Below are 21,658 nucleotides of genomic sequence, written 5' to 3' on the forward strand. Positions count from 1 at the left end.
CCTGAGCACATAATTGACTGGTAACTGCTACATTGCATTGCTTGATGACCATTTGCTGCCCTTCATGGACTTCATGTACCCCCACAATAATGGAATATTCCAGCAAGGTAATTCACCATGCCATCTGCCCCAAGGTGTCCAGAATTGGTTTGAGGAGTATTCTGTAGAGTTCAGATGAATGCTGTGGCCGCAACGTTCACCCGACATGGACCCAATCGAGCATTTATGGGAAATGGTGGAGAGTGCCATTCTCACCCAAGATCCTGCACCTATAAATATCAGGGAGCTGTGGGAAGCTATCCAGATTGCATGGGTCAGCATCTATCCAAAGGTCTTCCGTTCACTTATGGAATAAATGCCACATTGCTATACTTTACCGGGATAGAGGGGGTCCTACACGATAGTACGCACATATGCTGTATATATATATATATATATATATATATATATATAATGTGCAGAAAATCCAGCACTCTGGACAGCTAGCAGGGATAGTTGGCTCATGTATCCTTTTGGAACCCAGTGTAGCAGCATTAGGAAAAAGAATAATAATTAATAAATGGGACCCTTCCTATGTTAACCTTGATGCCAGAATTGTGACTCTACAAAAGCAGAAATTCTGCTTCAAGGAGCAAATTAATGCTGGGACCCATTCCGGGACAACTGGGACACAAGGAAGCTCTACCTGGAAATTACTGTATTTGCTCTGAGAGAGTCTGCTCATGACATCTGCAACACTTTTATGTGTCAGGTTAATTATATATGTCTGGCAAAGTTTAGAAGTATTGTTGCCATGCTGCAATTATTGTGTCAAGAAGAAAATGTACCGGAAAGGTTTGTCTATAAAGAATAACCGCATCTTACTGTTATTGTAGGTTACAGGCAACACCTGGGGACGAGAGACAGAGGGAAGGCGAAAAACACAGCAAGCAAAGCAGGAAGGGTATGTTCCATGTACAGCATCCAGCTGAATATACAGTAGTTGTCCAAACATATCTGGGTAAAAATGTCCTTCCCTAACACTGACATATGGAGTCCAGAGCATTCCGCATCATAGATCCGACAACTGTAACTATCATTTACAGACTATCAAATGATTTTTCCACTATGGTATTTACATTTGCAACATTGTTATGGCAAACCAAGATTTCCTTTGAATGCCTCACTTTCTTGGAATGATATTTGATAGGTCATATTATTTGGAGCTTTTGCTTTTGTTCTAGATCCAAAATACTGACTAGAAATTGGGAGTGTTGGCAAGTTTGACCTGTTCAAAAATGGCCGCATTTGTAATAGCTGTCATTATATGTTTTGCTAAAATGTATCATGATAAATATTGCGTAGTTTAACAGAATGTTAAGAATAATTGTAAAAGTCATCTATAAAGCATTCTGTATAAAATTGATAATTATCTTATAAACTTTCAACACCTCCTCTCATAAATAGCTAAGAAATTGCTGTACAGTTAATATCAGAGTATTCACGTAGCTGTCACTACAGTGCATTTGTGCAGAGAACCCGATCCAGTCCTCAGCTGAGATCTCCCAAAATAGCAAATTTATGTATCCTTACCTTTGCCTCATGCTTCTTTAGCGGTGAAACTGCCCTTCTTTAGTCAAGATAAGTGAAGAAACAATGGGAGACACAAGGGTTGATTTATCAAGTGGTGAAAAGAGTGGAGAAGTGGGCCAGTGGAGAAGTCGCCCATAGCAACTCATTGGCTTCTACCAATCATTTTATAGAATGTACTTTCTAAATGCTATCTTCAAACTGATTGGATGTTATTGCCAACTTCTCCACTAGTCCGCATATCTCTTTTCACTGCTAGATGCATCAACCCATATATTTGTAGACATATTGCTAAGCCACCAGCCACTTCAAGGTGACTCTGATATGGTGGTCCTAACACTACATGATAATAGAACCCACCTACTGGTCCATTATAGTGTGCCGGGGGAATCTTGTGTTGTTTTTTTCTTGTCTAGAGTAGCCCCTCCCTTGGAAGCACCTGTAATCACAGGTATCAGAAGAAGGGGGGGGGGGTAAAGCAAGGGGGCACCTGGCACCCCCAAAATATTTGAGAGGCACCAGTCAATGTAGTGGCTCGCCGAGAGCAGTGTTGACACCATCTAGGCTCACCAACAGTAGCATCAGGATGGAGATGATCCCCCTCCTGGCTGTTCCACCTCCACCCTCCCCACAGCCTTTCTCTGTCCACCTCCATGCCTCCTCCCCCCTGCACCCAGCTTCAGCCCCTACAGTGTGTGGCTAGTTACTGTGGGCTGGCCTCTCCTCTGGGACCAGTCATGCACCCTTCTTTTCTCACAATTCATATGTTCCTCCCAGGGGTGTTTTAATAGAGGGGGAGGCCCGTGTTCAGCCTCCTCCATTTGGGCCCCCTCCTCTCTGCCTGGAGTGCTATAGAGTCTGAGCACTAGAGGGCTCAGACTCTACTGCGCATGCGCAGATCTCTGGGAAAATGTCGCTGCTGCCATTTTCCCTGAGATTTCTCTATTGCGCATGCGCATAACTCTGTGAAAATGGCCGCTGAGCCATTTTCACAGAGTTCTGATAGCGCTGCGGATGCCGGCGCTGGACTTCGGAGGGGTGAGTATTTTAAAAATGGGTGCAGTGTGTGCGGTGGGGGTCCCTGTGGACTCAGGGGCCCATGTGCACCGCACACACTGCACCCATTATAGAAACGCCAGTGGTTCCTCCCCTCTCTCCCGCCTCAACTCCCTCTTTGTCCTTTCTCTCTCCCCCCTCACGCCCCTCTACCTAGATAGATAGAAAGAGATATCTACATAAATGTGCATATATATTGTGTATCTATCTCTGTCTGGTAGGTGGTGTGGCAGTAAAGTCCAGCTGCCCCTGAGGGGTTACATTCACCAAAACAAAATTATATCTTGCCCTTCTCAACCTAAAAATGTTGTGGTGCACCTGCCTGTAATGTACCAATAAATTGATATGAGCAACTTGCCATTTTTGTGTATCACTGTTCTGAGACGCATGGATGGGCTCAATCATTGAAACAAAGAAATACACTGTAGAAACAGATAAGAACCACTTGGTCCATCTAGTCTGCCCATGTACATACACACTTACACACTAGGGTTAATTTTTGTCAGGAAGCAATTAACCTACCAGCATAATTTTGGATTGTGGGAGGAAACTGGAGCACCCGGAGGAGATGCATGCAAGTACGGGGAGAATATACAAACTCCACACAGCACCGACGTGGTGGGAGAGTGTGCTTATCCTTGTATTGTCATGCTAGAGGATCATGGAGTGCCTTTCAATTTAGAAATATATAACTATGCTAATATCATGTAGCATAAGAAAATACATTAATGTATGAGGCATTTCGAGCATCTAGCCTTGATCAAGAGTCTACAGTTCATTCCCCTCCGGAGGACAGCACACTTGTGAAACACTAAAGGAATATCTGGATTTCCCTTGGTGCAAAATCAACACCGCATACCATCTTAACATCTACTACGGGGAGCCGCTTGGACAATTTTCATTACTCCAAATGATCACTTTTCATTAAGAGCGCTTGCTACAAGAGAGAAGTATAACGAATTTTTACCTAATTTTGACCCCTATATCACTAGCGCCAAGGGTACTTTAAATCATGTTGAGACAATGACTTATTCATATGCTATGAAGAATATGAGCACACATATGTATTTGAATACAATGTCATTACAATCCCTGTTGGTGTAATGTTCAAGTGTCCGAATACTTTTGTCCATATAGTGTATATTTAATATGGTTATATGTATTTATATAGGTATTTTCCTTAGCTCAGGCATGTCAAACTCATGGCCCTCCAGCTGTTGTGAAACTACAAGTCCCAGCATGCTTTGCCAGCATACCTTCTACTGATTAGCTGGTAAAGCATGCTGGAACTTGTAGTTTCACAACCGCTGGATGACCATGAGTTTGACATGCCTGCCATAACTCATATATTTAGGGCCTAATTCAGACCTGATTGCAGCAGCAAAATCTTTCTCTAATGGGCAAAACCATGTGCACTGCAGGTGTGGCAGATATAATGTGCAGAGAGAGTTAGATTTGGGTGAGCTATTTTGTTTCCGTGCAGGTTAAATACTGGCTGCTTTATTTTTACACTGCAATTTAGATTTCAGTTTGAACATACCCCACCCAAATCTAACTCTCTCTGCACATGTTATATCTGTCTTCCCTGCAGTGCACATGGTTTTGCCCATTAGAGGAAAAGTTTGCTGTTGCTATCAGGTCTGAATTAGGCCCTTAGTTTGCAGAAAATGAGACACAGAATAGAGTTTAGGAGAGGTAAGAAATAAGGGCCCTCATTCCGAGTTGATCGGTCGCAAGGCGAATTTAGCAGAGTTACACACGCTAAGCCGCCGCCTACTGGGAGTGAATCTTAGCTTCTTAAAATTGCGACCGATGTATTCGCAATATTGCGATTACTAACTACTTAGCAGTTTCTGAGTAGCTCCAGACTTACTCTGCCTGTGCGATCAGTTCAGTGCTTGTCGTTCCTGGTTGACGTCACAAACACACCCAGCGTTCGCCCAGGCACTCCCACCGTTTCCCCGGCCACTCCTGCGTTTTTTCCGGAAACGGTAGCGTTTTCAGCCACACGCCCCTGAAACGCCGTGTTTCCGCCCAGTAACACCCATTTCCTGTCAATCACATTACGATCGCCGGAGCGAAGAAAAAGCCGTGAGTAAAATTACTTTCTTCATAGTAAAGTTACTTGGCGCAGTCGCAGTGCGAACATTGCGCATGCGTACTAAGCGGATTTTCACTGCGATGCGATGAAAAATACAGAGCGAACAACTCGGAATGAGGGCCAAGGTACTGCAGTGTATGACACTGACTCTTCTTTGCAAACATGATAAATAAAGCATGTTGCAAGTACTGTGGCTGGAGGGTATGCTGATCCTTGTAGTGCCATATTGGAATATCCTGGGGTGCCTCCAGGTGAGTGCTCTCTTTAGAAAAACATAAATAAATACTAACATGTAGAGTAGGACCATCAGAGCAGAAACTCCTTTCTGTGGCTCTTTGTAAATGTATGTAACTGAGATCTCTGCATTTACATTATATTATCATGCAAGACGCATGTCTCTATTGCTGGCCCACTGCTTGGTGCTGGTGGAATTTGTTTAATTTTTTCTTGTATAGATTTATCCATCCGTTACATGCATCTATGATGGGCCAATAAATTGATTGCGCAACTTTCATTCTATCAAAATCAGGCCCACACGTAGGAGAACCTATATCTACATTACAGTGGGTATTTTTTGACAGTCACTCAAAAGTTGTGAATTTTATACTTGATTCAAGAGCAGTGCTTCTCAAATCCAGTCCTTGGCACACACCAACAGTACATGTTTTTCGTACGTCCTTGCTGGAGCACAGGTGCATTCATTACTGACTGACACATTTTAAAAGTTCTGCAGGTGGTTCTAATTATTTAACTTGCAATCCTGTGTGGGGACCTGGAACGGGATGCGGTCAACATCCCGCTGGACGGGATCCCGGCGGTCGAAATACCGACGCCGGAATCCCGACCGCCACAATCCTGACATATTCTCCCTCCGTGGGTGTCCACGACACCCATAGAGGGAGAATATAATAGTGTGCCGAGCGTAGCAAGGCACCGTGCCCGCAGTGTGGCGAGTAAGCCCGCAAGGGGCTGCGTTCCGCTCGCCACCCCTGTCGGGATTGTGTGGTCGGGATTCCGGCGTCGGTATTTCGACTGCCGGGATCACGTACTGATGCCCCTGGAACACATGCACTGTTATTGTGTCATGAAGACTGGATTTTAGAAGCATGAGCCAGAGCAACAAAAACATGGAGCATCTACTGTATGCTGGGAAATTGATACAACACAAATAGTTCTATAAAGTGTAATACTAATCTAGGTTTCTGTTGACAGTAGTGTTGTAATATCATGTCTGGTTTCTGAGTAATTGAACAACACACAAAAAACACCCTTGACCTTTACAGGCCAATGAGGTTTCTGTGTTATCCGGCATTATATCTGATATAATTTTTGCCTTCCTTTATTGGACTGATATTATTATTATTATTATTATTATTATTATTATTATATGGTGCCACAAGGAATCCGCAGCACCCAATTACAGAGTACATAAACAAGTGAGCAAAACAAGAAAACAGTGACTTACAGACAGTTCAAGACAAAATAGGACTGAATGCGGTTATGAACCGCCGGTCACTATACCGACGCCAGAATCCCGTCCGGTGGAAAGCCCAACAGTCGGCATGCCGACTGACAGGGACTATTCCCACTCGTGGGTGTCCACGATCCCGCAAGGGCTGTCAAAGGGCTTATGGTATAGAAGATATTTAAGTAAGAGAAGGACAAGCACACGAGGGAAGGGGGCCCTGATTGTGACAGCTTACAGTCAAAGTACAAGACAATTTGCCATATACACAAAATAGTTTTCTTCAAATGGAGAAAGGCAGAGGAAGTGAAAGAAGAGAACAGGGAAGTAAATGAGAGTATGAAAGAGGTATTCAATGGCAATTTGTACTGTACTCTGACAGGTGTAACTTTACATTCATTTGGAAAAAATATTCTGCAACAAAAACTAGATTCCATGACATATTAAACTGGATATATTTTTTCAATGTCATTTTCTCCCTTTTTTTAAAATTAAAAATAACACTTTTGAAATGCTTAGAACATAATTTATTGAAGAGCAGTGGAATTCTGTCTTTGATGTTATCTGCTGTAATTTCCTCTTGTGTGCCTAGTTGTCTGCTAAAGTACATGAGATGCTGGGGAACGATGGTGTTTGCACCTGATGATACAAGAATTGGTCAGTCTGTACCTAGTTTTGCTACCCTAAGCAAAATAAGGTTTTGTTTAACAAAGCAAGGTCGCTTAAAGTAGATTAAGGCGTGGAGCGTGTGGAGTTTAAGGGACATTCAGAAAAAGGCACACATTTATTTCCACTCCACAAATGTGAAATTGGGTCAGGATCACGAGTAAGCAAGTCAGACTTCGCAATATGCATATTTACACGTGGACTTGTTCAAATGACAGAATTTAGCATCTCTAGGGTTCTATACATTTTGATACATAAAAGATGTATGGAGCCCCAGAATTGTTCAGTACATGAAAATAAATAAAGTATGGGTTTGGGATGCGCAGTGGCCGCAGCCAACCATCTGTTTTAGAAATAATTAACTTGCTATCTTACATCTTCTAAAAGAAATTTGAGAGTTGCAATTGTCCTGAATTTTAAAGATTTAGTGATTAGCACGATTCCACGTGTGGCCATTAAAAGGTCATGCATGGAAGATCAAAAAGAGTAAGTAACAGCTAATTAGGGTACGGAACAATACATTTATTTAATCTATGTTGAGAATAAAGTGAGTTTAGGAGATTATTACAAGAAATAGCCAAAGGCAATTGTGAAATAGGAAAAGTCCTGAAGAAGATTCTGCACTAAACTTTAGGACACACAAAAACCTTATACTAAATACAAAAGCAGAAACATAACCATTCAGCATTGCACTTTATGTACAATATAGGAGGTCCCTTGATTTGGGTAATCTTTCCGTTTGATACATTAATGACAACAAGCAACTTTATTCTAAATGATTTGTTATATCCCAAAGAACACATGGCTTTGTCAAAATATTCCTCTATCATATACTGTTAACAGATATTGTGGTCAAAGCCCTTTAGGGCTGAATTCAATGCTTAAAAAGCTGAATATTCCAGTTTAGCTTTTTTTTCATGAGTTTCTATTCAGGTTTCGTCCCAAATCATACTGGTAGGTTAACTGACTTCTGACGAATAAATTAACCCTAGTGTGTATGTGTGTCTATGTTGTAGAGACTATAGATTGTTAACTCACCTGGGGCAGAGACTGATGTGATTGACTAAAGCACCGCAGAATATGTTTGTGCTAATGTTTATAAATAAAAAAAAATAACACAGATCTGCGAAATTTAAGGTATTTATAGCTTTTTTTACATAATACTTTTATATTCTTAATTATACTTCTGTGTACATCAAGAAATAGTATATAAAAAAAATTAGCAGATCACATTTACCTATAAGGGAGTTACATACATTTTTAAGAAAAAACAAGAAGTTTAATTGTTCTTGACATATTTTTGGTGAAATATGAAGAAGTGTAGATGATATTACTGTGTTTTTGTCTTAATTACATAATAAAATAACAATAAAATCAAACAATAATAGAAACAAAACCATAATTATTGAAAAAATCGTTAATATCTTGTTTTTTTGTTTTCAAACTTTGTTTTGTCGCTTTTAGCTTATACGGTTTATACGTCCCAATGACCCTGGTATCTTCCTTCTACATCTTTAACGTCTTGGTGGAACCTTCCACCCTGTTCTTCACTGTAGTCTTCGAGATTATTCGGGAAATGCTCAAAATGGGAATTCTAAAAATGTACCTTTAAACTCATATTGCAGCCAAAGTTTCTGTAACTATAAAGCATTTCCCTGACAATTTCTTTGTAGCTTGGATCCTTGACATTTCCTAAAAATGTTGAAATCATTTGTTTAAACAAAGTTTAAACAAATGATTTAAATTTCAGCTCCAGGCCCATGTGGACCTTAATCTGCACTGGGCAGGGGGAAGTTTTATGATGAGAACTGAATTGCAATGTTCTATACTATTGACTGAATTCATTTAAGACAGTGTTTTATAATAAACTGGCTGTTTTATCTGTTCTTCGCACGGGAGTTTCTGATTTTCAGGGGTTGGTAAATCTATAGTGATTTAAATTTGAGACGTCTTCATGTAAGTAAATATTAATCCATGGTTCTTGGCGTTACCCGCGGAGCACCCGCAGCAGATACAGCAGATAAAGTGACAGGACCATTTTTGCAGTTTATTACAATTTACACACCGGAGATGCAATCCAAATTTTGATCCGATCTTCTCCGTTTTGGCGATATCGTTCACGCAACCCAAGCCAAGCATCAGTAATGACTTCATTATGTCAACCCCTTTTTATCCCCGTAGGGGAGATTTATTAAATATCTAATTACGTAGTTTTCCTATTTCCCACCTGAAGAATACCTATGTTACATTTAAGCTTCCTAACATATCGGGAAGTAAGAGAATTAGTGATGAGTGGGTGAGTGAAGGCTTCCGCATTATATATATATATATATATATATATATATACACACCTGAACTCCTATTACCACAGGAAAGGATGGCACTCCACAGACTTTTCTTTAAAGATGGTGGTAATTAAAATTATCTTTAAAGAAATGTCTGTGGAGTGCCATCCTTTCCTATGGTAATAGGAATTCAAGTATACACAGCATTGGAACGGCACCCCGGTAGTTCCTATCAAATACTAAGTGCCCGTCCACCTCTGCATATTATTAGACTATTTTCATTGCGCCCATCTTCAAGTTTAAGTTCACTACCCAACCCCTAAAAGAATTAGCGCAAAGTTCCATTGCCTATATGTTAACGGACAGTCTAAGGAACATATACATTTTCAAAATGCGATCAGCTTAGCGACCCCGTAAACTATGAATTTGACACTAATGTTGGTCATTTTGGACATTTTATTTTTCACCCCTCCCCCCATGCTGATGAGAGCTGAACTTGGACTTAAATGGCATCGGGAGTGTCACCATTCATCTCAGCGACCCCAAAAACTATGGATCTTTACATGTCACCCCCTTCCCACCCCCACCCCTAGGGGTGCTAGGGGTGTTTTACCCCCCACAGTATTCTTGTGCAGATTGTCATATGTGTACCAAGTTTTGTGTAAATTGCTCTAGGCATTCCAGAGTTATTCCCGAAAATTATGGATTTTTACATGTCACCCCCTTCCCACCCCCACACCTAGGGGTGTCTTACCCCCACAGTATTTTTTTCCAGATTTTTGTCATATGTGTACCAAGTTTGGTGTAAATTGCTCCAGACATTCCAGAGTTATGCTGGAATATACATACACACATTTACACATACATACATTTTTAAATATATAGATGTAGGCAGAATAATAAGATTTTAAACCTACCGGTAAATCTTTTTCTCGTAGTCCGTAGAGGATGCTGGGGACTCCGTAAGGACCATGGGGATAGACGGGCTCCGCAGGAGACATGGGCACTTTAAGAAAGACTTTAGTTCTGGGTGTGCCCTGGCTCCTCCCTCTATGCCCCTCCTCCAGACCTCAGTTAGAGAAACTGTGCCCAGAGGAGACGGACAGTACGAGGAAAGGATTTTGTTAATCCAGGGCAAGATTCATACCAGCCACACCAATCACACCGTATAACTTGTGATAAACTACCCAGTTAACAGTATGAAAAAACAACATAGCATCAGTGCAGGACCGATGCAACTATAACATAACCCTTATTGAAGCAATAACTATATACAAGTATTGCAGAAGTAGTCCGCACTTGGGACGGGCGCCCAGCATCCTCTACGGACTATGAGAAAAAGATTTACCGGTAGGTTTAAAATCTTATTTTCTCTAACGTCCTAGAGGATGCTGGGGACTCCGTAAGGACCATGGGGATTATACCAAAGCTCCCAAACGGGCGGGAGAATGCGGATGACTCTGCAGCACCGATTAAGCAAACATGAGGTCCTCCTCAGCCAGGGTATCAAACTTATAGTATTTTGCAAAGGTGTTTGAACCTGACCAAGTAGCAGCTCGACACAGCTGTAGTGCCGAGACCCCTCGGGGAGCCGCCCAAGAAGAGCCCACTTTCCTGGTGGAATGGGCCTTGACCGATTTCGGTAACGGCAATCCAGCCGTAGAATGCGCTTGCTGAATCGTGTTACAAATCCAGCGAGCAATAGTCTGCTTTGAAGCAGGGGCACCAATCTTGTTTGTTGCATACAGGACAAACAGCGCTTCAGTTTTCCTGACTCTAGCCGTCCTGGCCACGTAAATTTTCAAAGCCCTGACCACATCAAGCAACTCGGAATCCTCCAAGTCACGCGTAGCTACAGGCACCACAATAAGTTGGTTCATATGAAAGGATGAGACCACCTTAGGTAGGAATTGAGGACAGGTCCGCAACTCCGCTCTATCCATATGGAAAACCAGATATGGGCTTTTATGTGATAAAGCCGCCAATTCCGAAACTCGCCTAGCCGAAGCCAAGGCTAATAACATGACCACCTTCCACGTGAGATATTTCAACTCACCCGTTTTAAGTGGTTCAAACCAGTGTGATTTTAGAAAACTTAACACCACATTAAGGTCCCAAGGTGCCACCGGAGGCACAAAAGGAGGCTGAATATGCAGCACTCCTTTTACAAAAGTCTGAACTTCTGGAAGAGAAGCCAATTCTTTTTGAAAGAAAATGGATAAGGCCGAAATCTGGACCTTAATAGAGCCTAATTTTAGGCCCAAATTCACTCCAGTTTGTAGGAAGTGAAGGAAACGGCCCAGATGGAATTCTTCCGTAGGAGCATTCCTGGCCTCACACCAAGAAACATATTTTCGCCATATACGGTGATGTTTTGACGTTACATCCTTCCTAGCCTTTATCAGCGTAGGGATGACCTCAACCGGAATGCCTTTCTCTGCTAGGATCCGGCGTTCAACCGCCATGCCGTCAAACGCAGCCGCGGTAAGTCTTGGAACAGACAGGGCCCCTGCTGCAACAGGTCCTGTCTTAGAGGAAGAGGCCACGGATCTTCTGTGAGCATTTCCTGCAGATCCGGATACCAGGTCCTCCGTGGCCAATCTGGAACAATGAGGATTGTTCTCACTCCTCTTGGTCTTATTATCCTCAACACCTTGGGTATGAGAGGAAGAGGAAGAAATACATAGACCGACCGGAACACCCACGGTGTCACTAGGGCGTCTACAGATACTGCCTGAATGTCTCCTGACCTTGCGCAATACCTCTGTAGCTTTTTGTTGAGGCGGGACACCATCATGTCTATCTGTGGCAGTTCCCACCGACTTGTAATCTGTGCGAAGACTTCCTGAAGAAGTCCCCACTCTCCCGGATGTAGGTCGTGTCTGCTGAGGAAGTCTGCTTCCCAGTTGTCCACTCCCGGAATGAACACTGCTGACAGTGCGCTTACGTGATTCTCCGCCCAGCGAAGAATTCTGGTGGCTTCTGCCATCGCCACTCTGCTCCTTGTGCCGCCTTGGCGGTTTACATGAGCCACTGCGGTGACGTTGTCTGACTCGATCAGAACCGGTTGGTCGCGAAGTAAGCTTGACGTAGGGTGTTGTATATGGCCCTTAGTTCCAGGATGTTGATGTGAAGACAAGTCTCTTGACTTGACCAAAGACCTTGGAAATTTCTTCCCTGTGTGGCTGCTCCCCAACCTCGGAGGCTTGCGTCTGTGGTCACCAGGATCCAGCCCTGAATGCCAAATCTGCGGCCCTCTAGAAGGTGAGCACTCTGCAGCCACCACAGGAGTGATACCCTGGCCCTGGGGGACAGGGTGATCAACCGATGCATCTGTAAATGTGACCCGGACCACTTGTCCAGGAGGTCCCATTGGAAAGTCCTCGCATGGAACCTGCCGAAGGGAATGGCCTCGTATGATGCCACCATCTTTCCCTGGACTCGAGTGCAGTGATGCACTGACACCTGTTTTGGTTTCAATAGGTTCCTGACAAGAGTCATGAGTTCCTGGGCCTTTTCTATCGGGAAATAAACCCTCTTCTGGTCCGTGTCCAGAATCATGCCCAAGAAAGACAGACGAGTAGTAGGAACCAACTGCAACTTCGGGATATTGAGAATCCTGCCGTGTTGCTGTAACACTTTCAGTGAAAGTGATACGCTGTTCAGCAACTGCTCTCTTGATCTCGCTTTTATGAGGAGATCGTCCAAGTACGGGATAATTGTGACACCTTGCTTGCGCAGGAGCGCCATCATTTCCGCCATTACCTTGGTAAAAATTCTCGGGGCAGTGGAGAGACCAAACGGCAACGTCTGAAATTGGTAATGACAGTCCTGTACCGCAAATCTGAGGTACGCCTGATGAGGTGGATAAATGGGGACACCATAAAATCCCCCCCTTCCAGGCTTGCGATGACCGCTCTTAGCGATTCCATCTTGAACTTGAACCTTTTCAAGTATAGGTTCAGGGATTTCAAATTTAATATGGGTCTGACCGAACCGTCCGGTTTCGGGACTACAAACATGGTCGAATAATATCCCTTTCCTTGTTGGAGGAGGGGAACCTTGACCACCACCTGTTGAAGATACAATTTTTGTATTGCATATAACACTATCTCCCTTTCCTGGGGAGAAGTTGGTAGGGCCGATTTGAAAAATCGTCGAGGAGGCACTTCTTCGAATTCCAGCTTGTAACCCTGAGAAACAATTTCTATTGCCCAGGGATCCACCTGGGAGTGAACCCAGATGTGGCTGAAACTCCGAAGACGTGCCCCCACTGTGCCGGACTCTGCCAGTGGAGCCCCAGCGTCATGCGGTAGATTTTGTAGAGGACGGAGAGGACTTCTGTTCCTGGGAACTAGCTGTGTTGTGCAGCTTTTTTCCACTGCCCCTACCTCTGGCAAGAAAGGACGCACCTCGCACTTTCTTGTTTCTTTGTGACCGAAAGGACTGCATTTGATAACGCGGAGCTTTCTTATGCCGCGAGGGAACATAAGGTAAAAAAATTGATTTTCCAGCTGTAGCTGTGGAGACTAGGTCCGAGAGACCTTCCCCAAACAATTCCTCACCCCTGTAAGGTATAACCTCCATATGCCTTTTTGAGTCGGCATCACCAGTCCATTGCCGTGTCCATTGGACTCTTCTGGCAGAAATCGACATAGCGTTTATTCTAGAACCCAGTAGACTAATGTCTCTTTGAGCATCTCTCATATATAGGACAGCATCTCTTATATGCCCCAGGGTCAATAAAATAGTATCCTTATCTAGGGTATCCATCCCCTCAGATAAGGTATCCGTCCATGCCGCTACAGCACTACACACCCAGGCCGACGCGATTGCCGGTCTGAGTAAGGTACCTGAATGTGTATAAATGGACTTCAGGGTAATCTCCTGTTTGCGGTCAGCAGAATCTTTGAGGGTAGCCGTATCCTGGGACGGGAGGGCTACCTTCTTGGATAAGCGTGTTAATGCTTTGTCCACCCTAGGGGAGGATTTCCATCGTAACCTATCCGTTGACGGGAAAGGATGCGCCATAAGAATCCTTTTGGAAATCTGCAGTCTTTTACCTGGAGATTCCCAAGCTTTTTCACATAACTCGTTCAGCTCGTGTGAGGGGGGAAAGGTTACCTCAGGCTTCTTTCCCTTGTACATATGTACCCTCTTGTCAGGGACAGGGGGCTCCTCTGTGATGTGCAAAACATCTTTTATTGCCATAATCATATATCGAATGGATTTTGCCAATTTTGGCTGTAACTTTGCATCATCGTAATCGACACTGGAGTCAGAATCCGTGTCAGTATCTGTGTCAACAATCTGGGATAGTGGGTGCTTATGAGACCCTGACGGTCCCTGCGACATAGGATCAGGCATGGGTTGAGACCCTGACTGTCCCAAAGCTTCAGCCTTGTCTAATCTTTTGTGCAATGAGTTTATACTAGCATTTAAAACATTCCACATATCCATCCAGTCAGGTGTCGGCGCTGTCGGCGGAGACACCACATTCATTTGCTCCCGCTCCTCTCTAACATTGCCCGTCTATCCCCATGGTCCTTACGGAGTCCCCAGCATCCTCTAGGACGTTAGAGAAACATTTATTACTTTAATGAATATGAAAAAAATTTCATTCATAAATATGTTTTGCAGAAAAACATGATGTGATATGCAAAATCGGGAGTCATTTTCGTGTTCAGAAGCCAAAAATCTATAAGTATCACATAAATTTGTTTAAAAAGCTTATTATCACAGACCTGTCATTATTTTTTTCTTCTTCAGTTAATTAAATGTATTCAGATAAATTCCATATTATCTTTCTATATGTAACGTACTTTATGGCCTGTTCAAATGAACAGTAAGGGGCAGTGGCCATACGGATCAATGGTAGTACATCTGTGCCACATGTCACATATAAGCCAAGTTCAGAGCTAGACCTACTTGCCACATTGGACCTAATTCATGTTTGTACGCACATCCTATACAGCTGCGGTGTTTTAGGCTATGGAATTGCTCTGGGCTATGGAATGGCTATGGAATTGCTAAATATCGCAAATGAAACTGCTTGCCCAGAAAAGAAGACAGACGTCCACTGTAGCAATCACAAATTCATGGCGTACAAAATGAATTACAATAAACCCATTGTACAATCATTAGTGCATGTAAAACTTTCAGTGCTCTCCAGCTCCATCTACTGTCCATAAGTGATAATATAAACTATTTTACTGTCTTGACAACACAGTGAACATCTTTTTAAGGGATGTCTTTAAAATTGAACACAAACAATAGTGGCATAGTTTACTCTATCCGAATTTTTATATCAAACAACTATCCACTAAGGACTGTATTAGATATCCCAGTACATTTTGGATATATTTATAGGGGGTGCAATAATTACTTGGAGGCATATTTATGAAAGTCACCATTTTCTGTGCGAAAATAAATAAATCCTCACCGACACATTTCACAGCAATAAGAAATTATGGAGTCAATTCAATATTAACAGAATGAAAGGGGGGGGGGGGAACAAACTGCCATCACACCAGTGTAGGGATCCTAGCAGGAGCACCTTAACTTTTCCCCCTCATGACCTATTCTCAACACGGACTTGTGTATTTTAGTACGCAGCCCTACAGGGTGCATCGCCACACTTGCTTGGCTGGCGAGCCGACTCGTCGTAATTTATTCAACCCCTATGTATCAGGGCAATGTTTCAAAAAACACATGCAGTGACTCTGGCTCTGGTAAGTACCCTCCCCTGCAATGTGTATAATGTTGGGACCCAGCAGAGCTAATATGCAGATGTTCGTCTGTGTGTGTGAAATCAGACAGCAGTTTTTAGATTTCACGCAAAGTTTATTTAATAAATCAAGAACAATGTGCTATTGTCACCATGTGTGCCCTTTGGACCCTAAACAACACCACCAATAAAGTAATATAATGTAAATAACTCTGGTGTAAAAATAAGATTTTACTCACCGGTAAATCTATTTCTCGTAGTCCGTAGTGGATGCTGGGCACTCCGAAAAGACCATGGGGAATAGCAGCTCCGCAGGAGACTTGGCACAACTAAAAGAAAGCTTTTAGACTACCTGGTGTGCACTGGCTCCTCTCACTATGACCCTCCTCCAAGCCTCAGTTAGGATACTGTGCCCGGAAGAGCTGACACAATAAGGAAGGATTTTGAATCCCGGGTAAGACTCATACTAGCCACACCAATCACACCGTATAACTTGTGATACTATACCCAGTTAACAGTATGAAACATAACTGAGCCTCTCAACAGATGGCTCATAACAATAACCCTCTAGTTAACAATAACTATATACAAGTATTGCAGACAATCCGCACTTGGGATGGGCGCCCAGCATCCACTACGGACTACGAGAAATAGATTTACCGGTGAGTAAAATCTTATTTTCTCTAACGTCCTAGTGGATGCTGGGAACTCCGAAAGGACCATGGGGATTATACCAAAGCTCCCAAACGGGCGGGAGAGTGCGGATGACTCTGCAGCACCGAATGAGAGAACTCAAGGTCCTCCTCAGCCAGGGTATCAAATTTGTAGAATTTAGCAAACGTGTTTGCCCCTGACCAAGTTGCAGCTCGGCAAAGTTGTAAAGCCGAGACCCCTCGGGCAGCCGCCCAAGATGAGCCCACCTTCCTCGTGGAATGGGCTTTTACTGATTTAGGATGCGGCAATCCAGCCGCAGAATGCTCCAGCTGAATTGTGCTACAAATTCAGCGAGCAATAGTCTGCTTAGAAGCAGGAGCACCTATTTTGTTGGGTGCCTACAGGATAAAAAGCGAGTCAGTTTTCCTGACTCCAGCCGTCCTGGAAATATAATTTTTTAAGGCCCTGACTACGTCCAGTAACTTGGAATCTTCCAAGTCCCTAGTAGCCGCAGGCACTACAATAGGTTGGTTCAAGTGAAAAGCTGATACCACCTTAGGGAGAAACTGGGGACGAGTCCTCAATTCTGCCCTATCCATATGGAAAATCAGATAAGGGCTTTTACATGACAAAGCCGCCCATTCGGACACACGCCTGGCCGAAGCCAAGGCCAACAACATGACCACTTTCCACGTGAGATATTTCAAATCCACAGTTTTAAGTGGCTCAAACCAATGTGATTTTAGGAAGCTCAACACCACGTTGAGATCCCAAGGTGCCACAGGAGGCACAAAAGGGGGCTGAATATGTAGCACTCCCTTTACAAATGTCTGAACTCCAGGCAGTGAAGCCAGTTCTTTCTGGAAGAAAATCGACAGAGCCGAAATCTGGACCTTAATGGAACCCAAGTTTAGGCCCATAGTCACTCCTGACTGTAGGAAGTGCAGGAAACGACCCAGCTGAAATTCCTCTGTTGGGGCCTTCCTGGCCTCACACCACGCAACATATTTTCGCCAAATACGGTGATAATGGTTTGCGGTTACTTCTTTCCTGGCTTTTATCAGCGTAGGAATGACTTCCTCCGGAATGCCCTTTTCCTTTAGGATCCGGAATTCAACCGCCATGCCGTCAAACGCAGCCGCGGTAAGTCTTGGAACAGACAGGGCCCCTGCTGTAGCAGATCCTGTCTGAGCGGTAGAGGCCATGGTTCCTCTGATATCATTTCTTGAAGTTCTGGGTACCAAGCTCTTCTTGGCCCATCCGGAACCACGAGTATCGTTCTTACTCCTCGTTTTCTTATTATTCTCAGTACCTTTGGTATGAGAGGCAGAGGAGGGAATACATAAACCGACTGGTACACCCACGGTGTCACTAGAGCATCCACAGCTATTGCCTGAGGGTCCCTTGACCTGGCGCAATATCTAGTTTTTTGTTTAGGCGGGACGCCATCATGTCCACCTGTGGCCTTTCCCAACGGTTTACCAACAGTTGGCAGACTTCTGGATGAAGTCCCCACTCTCCAGGGTGTAGGTCGTGTCTGCTGAGGAAGTCTGCTTCCCAGTTGTCCACTCCCGGAATGAACACTGCTGACAGTGCTAAGACGTGATTTTCCGCCCATCGGAGAATCCTTGTGGCTTCTGCCATCGCCATCCTGCTTCTTGTGCCGCCCTGTCGGTTTACATGGGCGACTGCCGTGATGTTGTCTGATTGGATCAGTACCGGCTGGTTTTGAAGCAGAGGCCTTGCCAGACTTAGGGCATTGTAAATGGCCCTCAGTTCCAGAATATTTATGTGTAGGGACGACTCCTGACTTGACCAAAGTCCTTGGAAATTTCTTCCCTGTGTGACTGCCCCCCAGCCTCGAAGGCTGGCATCCGTGGTTACCAGGACCCAGTCCTGTATGCCGAATCTGCGGCCCTCTTGAAGATGAGCACTCTGCAGCCACCACAGTAGAGATACCCTGGTCCTTGGAGACAGGGTTATCAGCCGATGCATCTGAAGATGCGATCCCGACCACTTGTCCAAGAGGTCCCACTGAAAGGTTCTTGCATGGAACCTGCCGAATGGAATTTTGCTTCGTAAGAAGCTACCATTTTTCCCAGGACTCGTGTGCAGTGATGCACCGATACCTGTTTTGGTTTCAGGAGGTCTCTGACTAGAGATGACAGCTCCTTGGCTTTCTCCTGCGGGAGAAACACTTTTTTCTGTTCTGTGTCCAGAACCATCCCCAGGAACAGTAGGCGTGTGGTAGGAACCAGCTGTGACTTTAGAATGTATAGAATCCATCCGTGCTGTTGTAGCACTTCCCGAGATAGTGCTACTCCGACCAACAACTGCTCCTTGGACCTCGCCTTTATAAGGAGATCGTCCAAGTACGGGATAATTAAAACTCCCTTTTTCGAAGGAGTATCATCGTTTCTGCCATTACCTTGGTAAAGACCCTCGGTGCCGTGGACAGTCCAAACGGCAGTGTTTGGAATTGGTAATGGCAATCCTGTACCACAAATCTGAGGTACTCCTGGTGAGGATGGTAAATGGGAACATGTAGGTAAGCCTCCTTGATGTCCAGGGATACCATGTAATCCCCCTCCTCCAGGCTTGCAATAACCGCCCTGAGCGATTCCATCTTGAACTTGAATTTTTTTATGTATGTGTTCAAGGATTTCAAATTTAAAATGGGTCTCACCGAACCGTCCGGTTTCGGTAGCACAAACAGTGTGGAATAGTAACCCCGTCCTTGTTGAAGTAGGGGCACCTTGACTATCACCTGCTGGGAATACAGCTTGTGAATTGCCTCTAGCACAGCCTCCCTGCCTGAGGGAGTTGTCGGCAAGGCAGATTTGAGGAAACGGCGGGGGGGAGACACCTCGAATTCCAGCTTGTACCCCTGAGATACTACTTGAAGGATCCAGGGACCCACCTGTGAGCGAGCCCACTGATCGCTGAAATTTTTGAGGCGGCCCCCCACCGTACCTGGCTACGCCTGTGGAGCCCCCGCGTCATGCGGTGAACTCAGAGGAAGCGGGGGAAGAATTTTGATTCTGGGAACTGGCTGACTGGTGCAGCTTTTTCCCTCTTCCCTCGTCTCTGTGCAGAAAGGAAGCGCCTTTTACCCGCTTGCTTTTCTGAAGCCTAAAGGACTGTACCTGATAATACAGTGCTTTCTTAGGCTGTGAGGAAACCTGAGGTAAAAAAAATTTCTTCCCAGCTGTTGCTGTGGATACGAGGTCCCAGAGACCATCCCAAAACAATTCCTCACCCTTATAAGGCTCTATGTGCCTTTTAAAGTCAGCATCACCTGTCCAGTGTCGGGTCTCTAATACCCTCCTGACAGAATGGACATTGCATTAATTCTGGATGCCAGCCGGCAAAATATCCCTCTGTGCATCCCTCATATATAAGACGACGTCTTATGTTCGCAAAATAGTATCCCTGTTTGACAGAGTTACAGACCACGCTGCAGCAGCACTAGCTGCAGGTCTCAGTCTAGTACCTGAGTGTGTAAATAGTTACAGACTTCAGGATAGCCTCCTGCTTTTTATCAGCAGGTACCTTCAAAGTGGCCGTATCCTAAGACGGCAGTGCCACCTTTTTTGAAAAACGTGTGAGCGCCTTATCCACCCTAGGGGATATCTCCCAGCGTAACTTATCCTCTGGCGGGAAAGGGTACGCCATCAGTAACTTTTTAGAAATTACCAGTTTCTTATCGGGGGAACCCACGCTTTTTCACACTTCATTCACTCATTTGATGGGGGAACAAAACACTGCCTGCTTTTTCTCCCCAAACATAAAACCCTTTTTTAGTGGTACTTGGGTTAATGTCAGAAATGTGTAACACATTTTTTATTGCCGGGATCATGTAACGGATGTTCCTAGTGGATTGTGTATATGTCTCAACCTCGTCGACACTGGAGTCAGACTCCGTGTCGACATCTGTGTCTGCCATCTGAGGGAGCGGGCGTTTTTGAGCCCCTGATGGCCTTTGAGACGCCTGGGCAGGCGCGGGCTGAGAAGCCGGCTGTCCCATAGCTGTTACGTCATCCAGCCTTTTATGTAAGGAGTTGACACTGTCGGTTTATACCTTCCACCTATCCATCCACTCTGGTGTCAGCCCCACAGGGGGCGACATCACATTTATCGGCATCTGCTCTGCCATCACATAAGCCTCCTCATGAAACATGTCGACACAGCCGTATCGACACACCGCACACACACAGGGAATGCTCTGACTGAGGACAGGACCCCACACAGCCCTTTGGGGAGACAGAGAGAGAGTATGCCAGCACACACCAGAGCGCTATATAATTTAGGGATTAACACTATATTGAGTGAATTTTTCCCAATAGCTGCTTGTATATACAATATTGCGCCTAAATTTAGTGCCCCCCCTCTCTTTTTAACCCTTTGAGCCTTGCAAACTACAGGGGAGAGCCTGGGGAGCTGTCTTCCAGCTGCACTGTGAAGAGAAAATGGCGCCAGTGTGCTGAGGGAGATAGCTCCGCCCCTTTTTCGATGACTTTTCTCCCGCTTTTTTAGGGATTCTGGCAGGGGTATTTATCACATATATAGCCTCTGGGGCTATATATTGTGATATATTTGCCAGCCAAGGTGTTTTTATTGCTGCTCAGGGCGCCCCCCCCAGCGCCCTGCACCCTCAGTGACCGGAGTGTGAAGTGTGCATGAGGAGCAATGGCGCACAGCTGCAGTGCTGTGCGCTACCTTGGTGAAGACTGATGTCTTCTGCCGCCGATTTTCCGGACCTCTTCTTGCTTCTGGCTCTGTAAGGGGGACGGCGGCGCGGCTCCGGGAATGAACACCAAGGCCAGTTCCATGCGGTCGATCCCTCTGGAGCTAATGGTGTCCAGTAGCCTAAGAAGCCCAAGCTAGCTGCAAGCAGGTAGGTTCGCTTCTTCTCCCCTTAGTCCCTCGATGCAGTGAGCCTGTTGCCAGCAGGTCTCACTGTAAAATAAAAAACCTAAAATAAACTTTCCTTCTAGGAGCTCAGGAGAGCCCCTAGTGTGCATCCAGCTCGGCCGGGCACAGAAATCTAACTGAGGCTTGGAGGAGGGTCATAGTGGGAGGAGCCAGTGCACACCAGGTAGTCTAAAAGCTTTCTTTTAGTTGTGCCCAGTCTC

General features: G+C 44.8%; 1 protein-coding gene across 4 annotated transcripts in view; it reads left to right on the top strand.

Annotated features, from left to right (window-relative positions):
* LOC134969091 (lamin tail domain-containing protein 2-like) overlaps positions 1 to 21,658 on the top strand; it is a 211,852-nt gene that overhangs the window by 153,779 nt on the left and 36,415 nt on the right. For 3 of the 4 annotated variants that reach the window (XM_063944798.1, XM_063944795.1, XM_063944796.1), the window contains exon 2: positions 876 to 943. The exons of the other annotated variant lie outside the window; for it this stretch is intronic. In XM_063944798.1, the coding sequence (XP_063800868.1) occupies positions 876 to 943 (68 nt within the window). The remainder of the gene's footprint in view (positions 1 to 875; positions 944 to 21,658) is intronic. 4 annotated transcript variants of the gene reach the window in all.

The sequence above is a fragment of the Pseudophryne corroboree genome, chromosome 11, assembly GCF_028390025.1.
Source record: "Pseudophryne corroboree isolate aPseCor3 chromosome 11, aPseCor3.hap2, whole genome shotgun sequence".
NCBI classification, from domain to species: Eukaryota; Metazoa; Chordata; class Amphibia; order Anura; family Myobatrachidae; genus Pseudophryne; species Pseudophryne corroboree.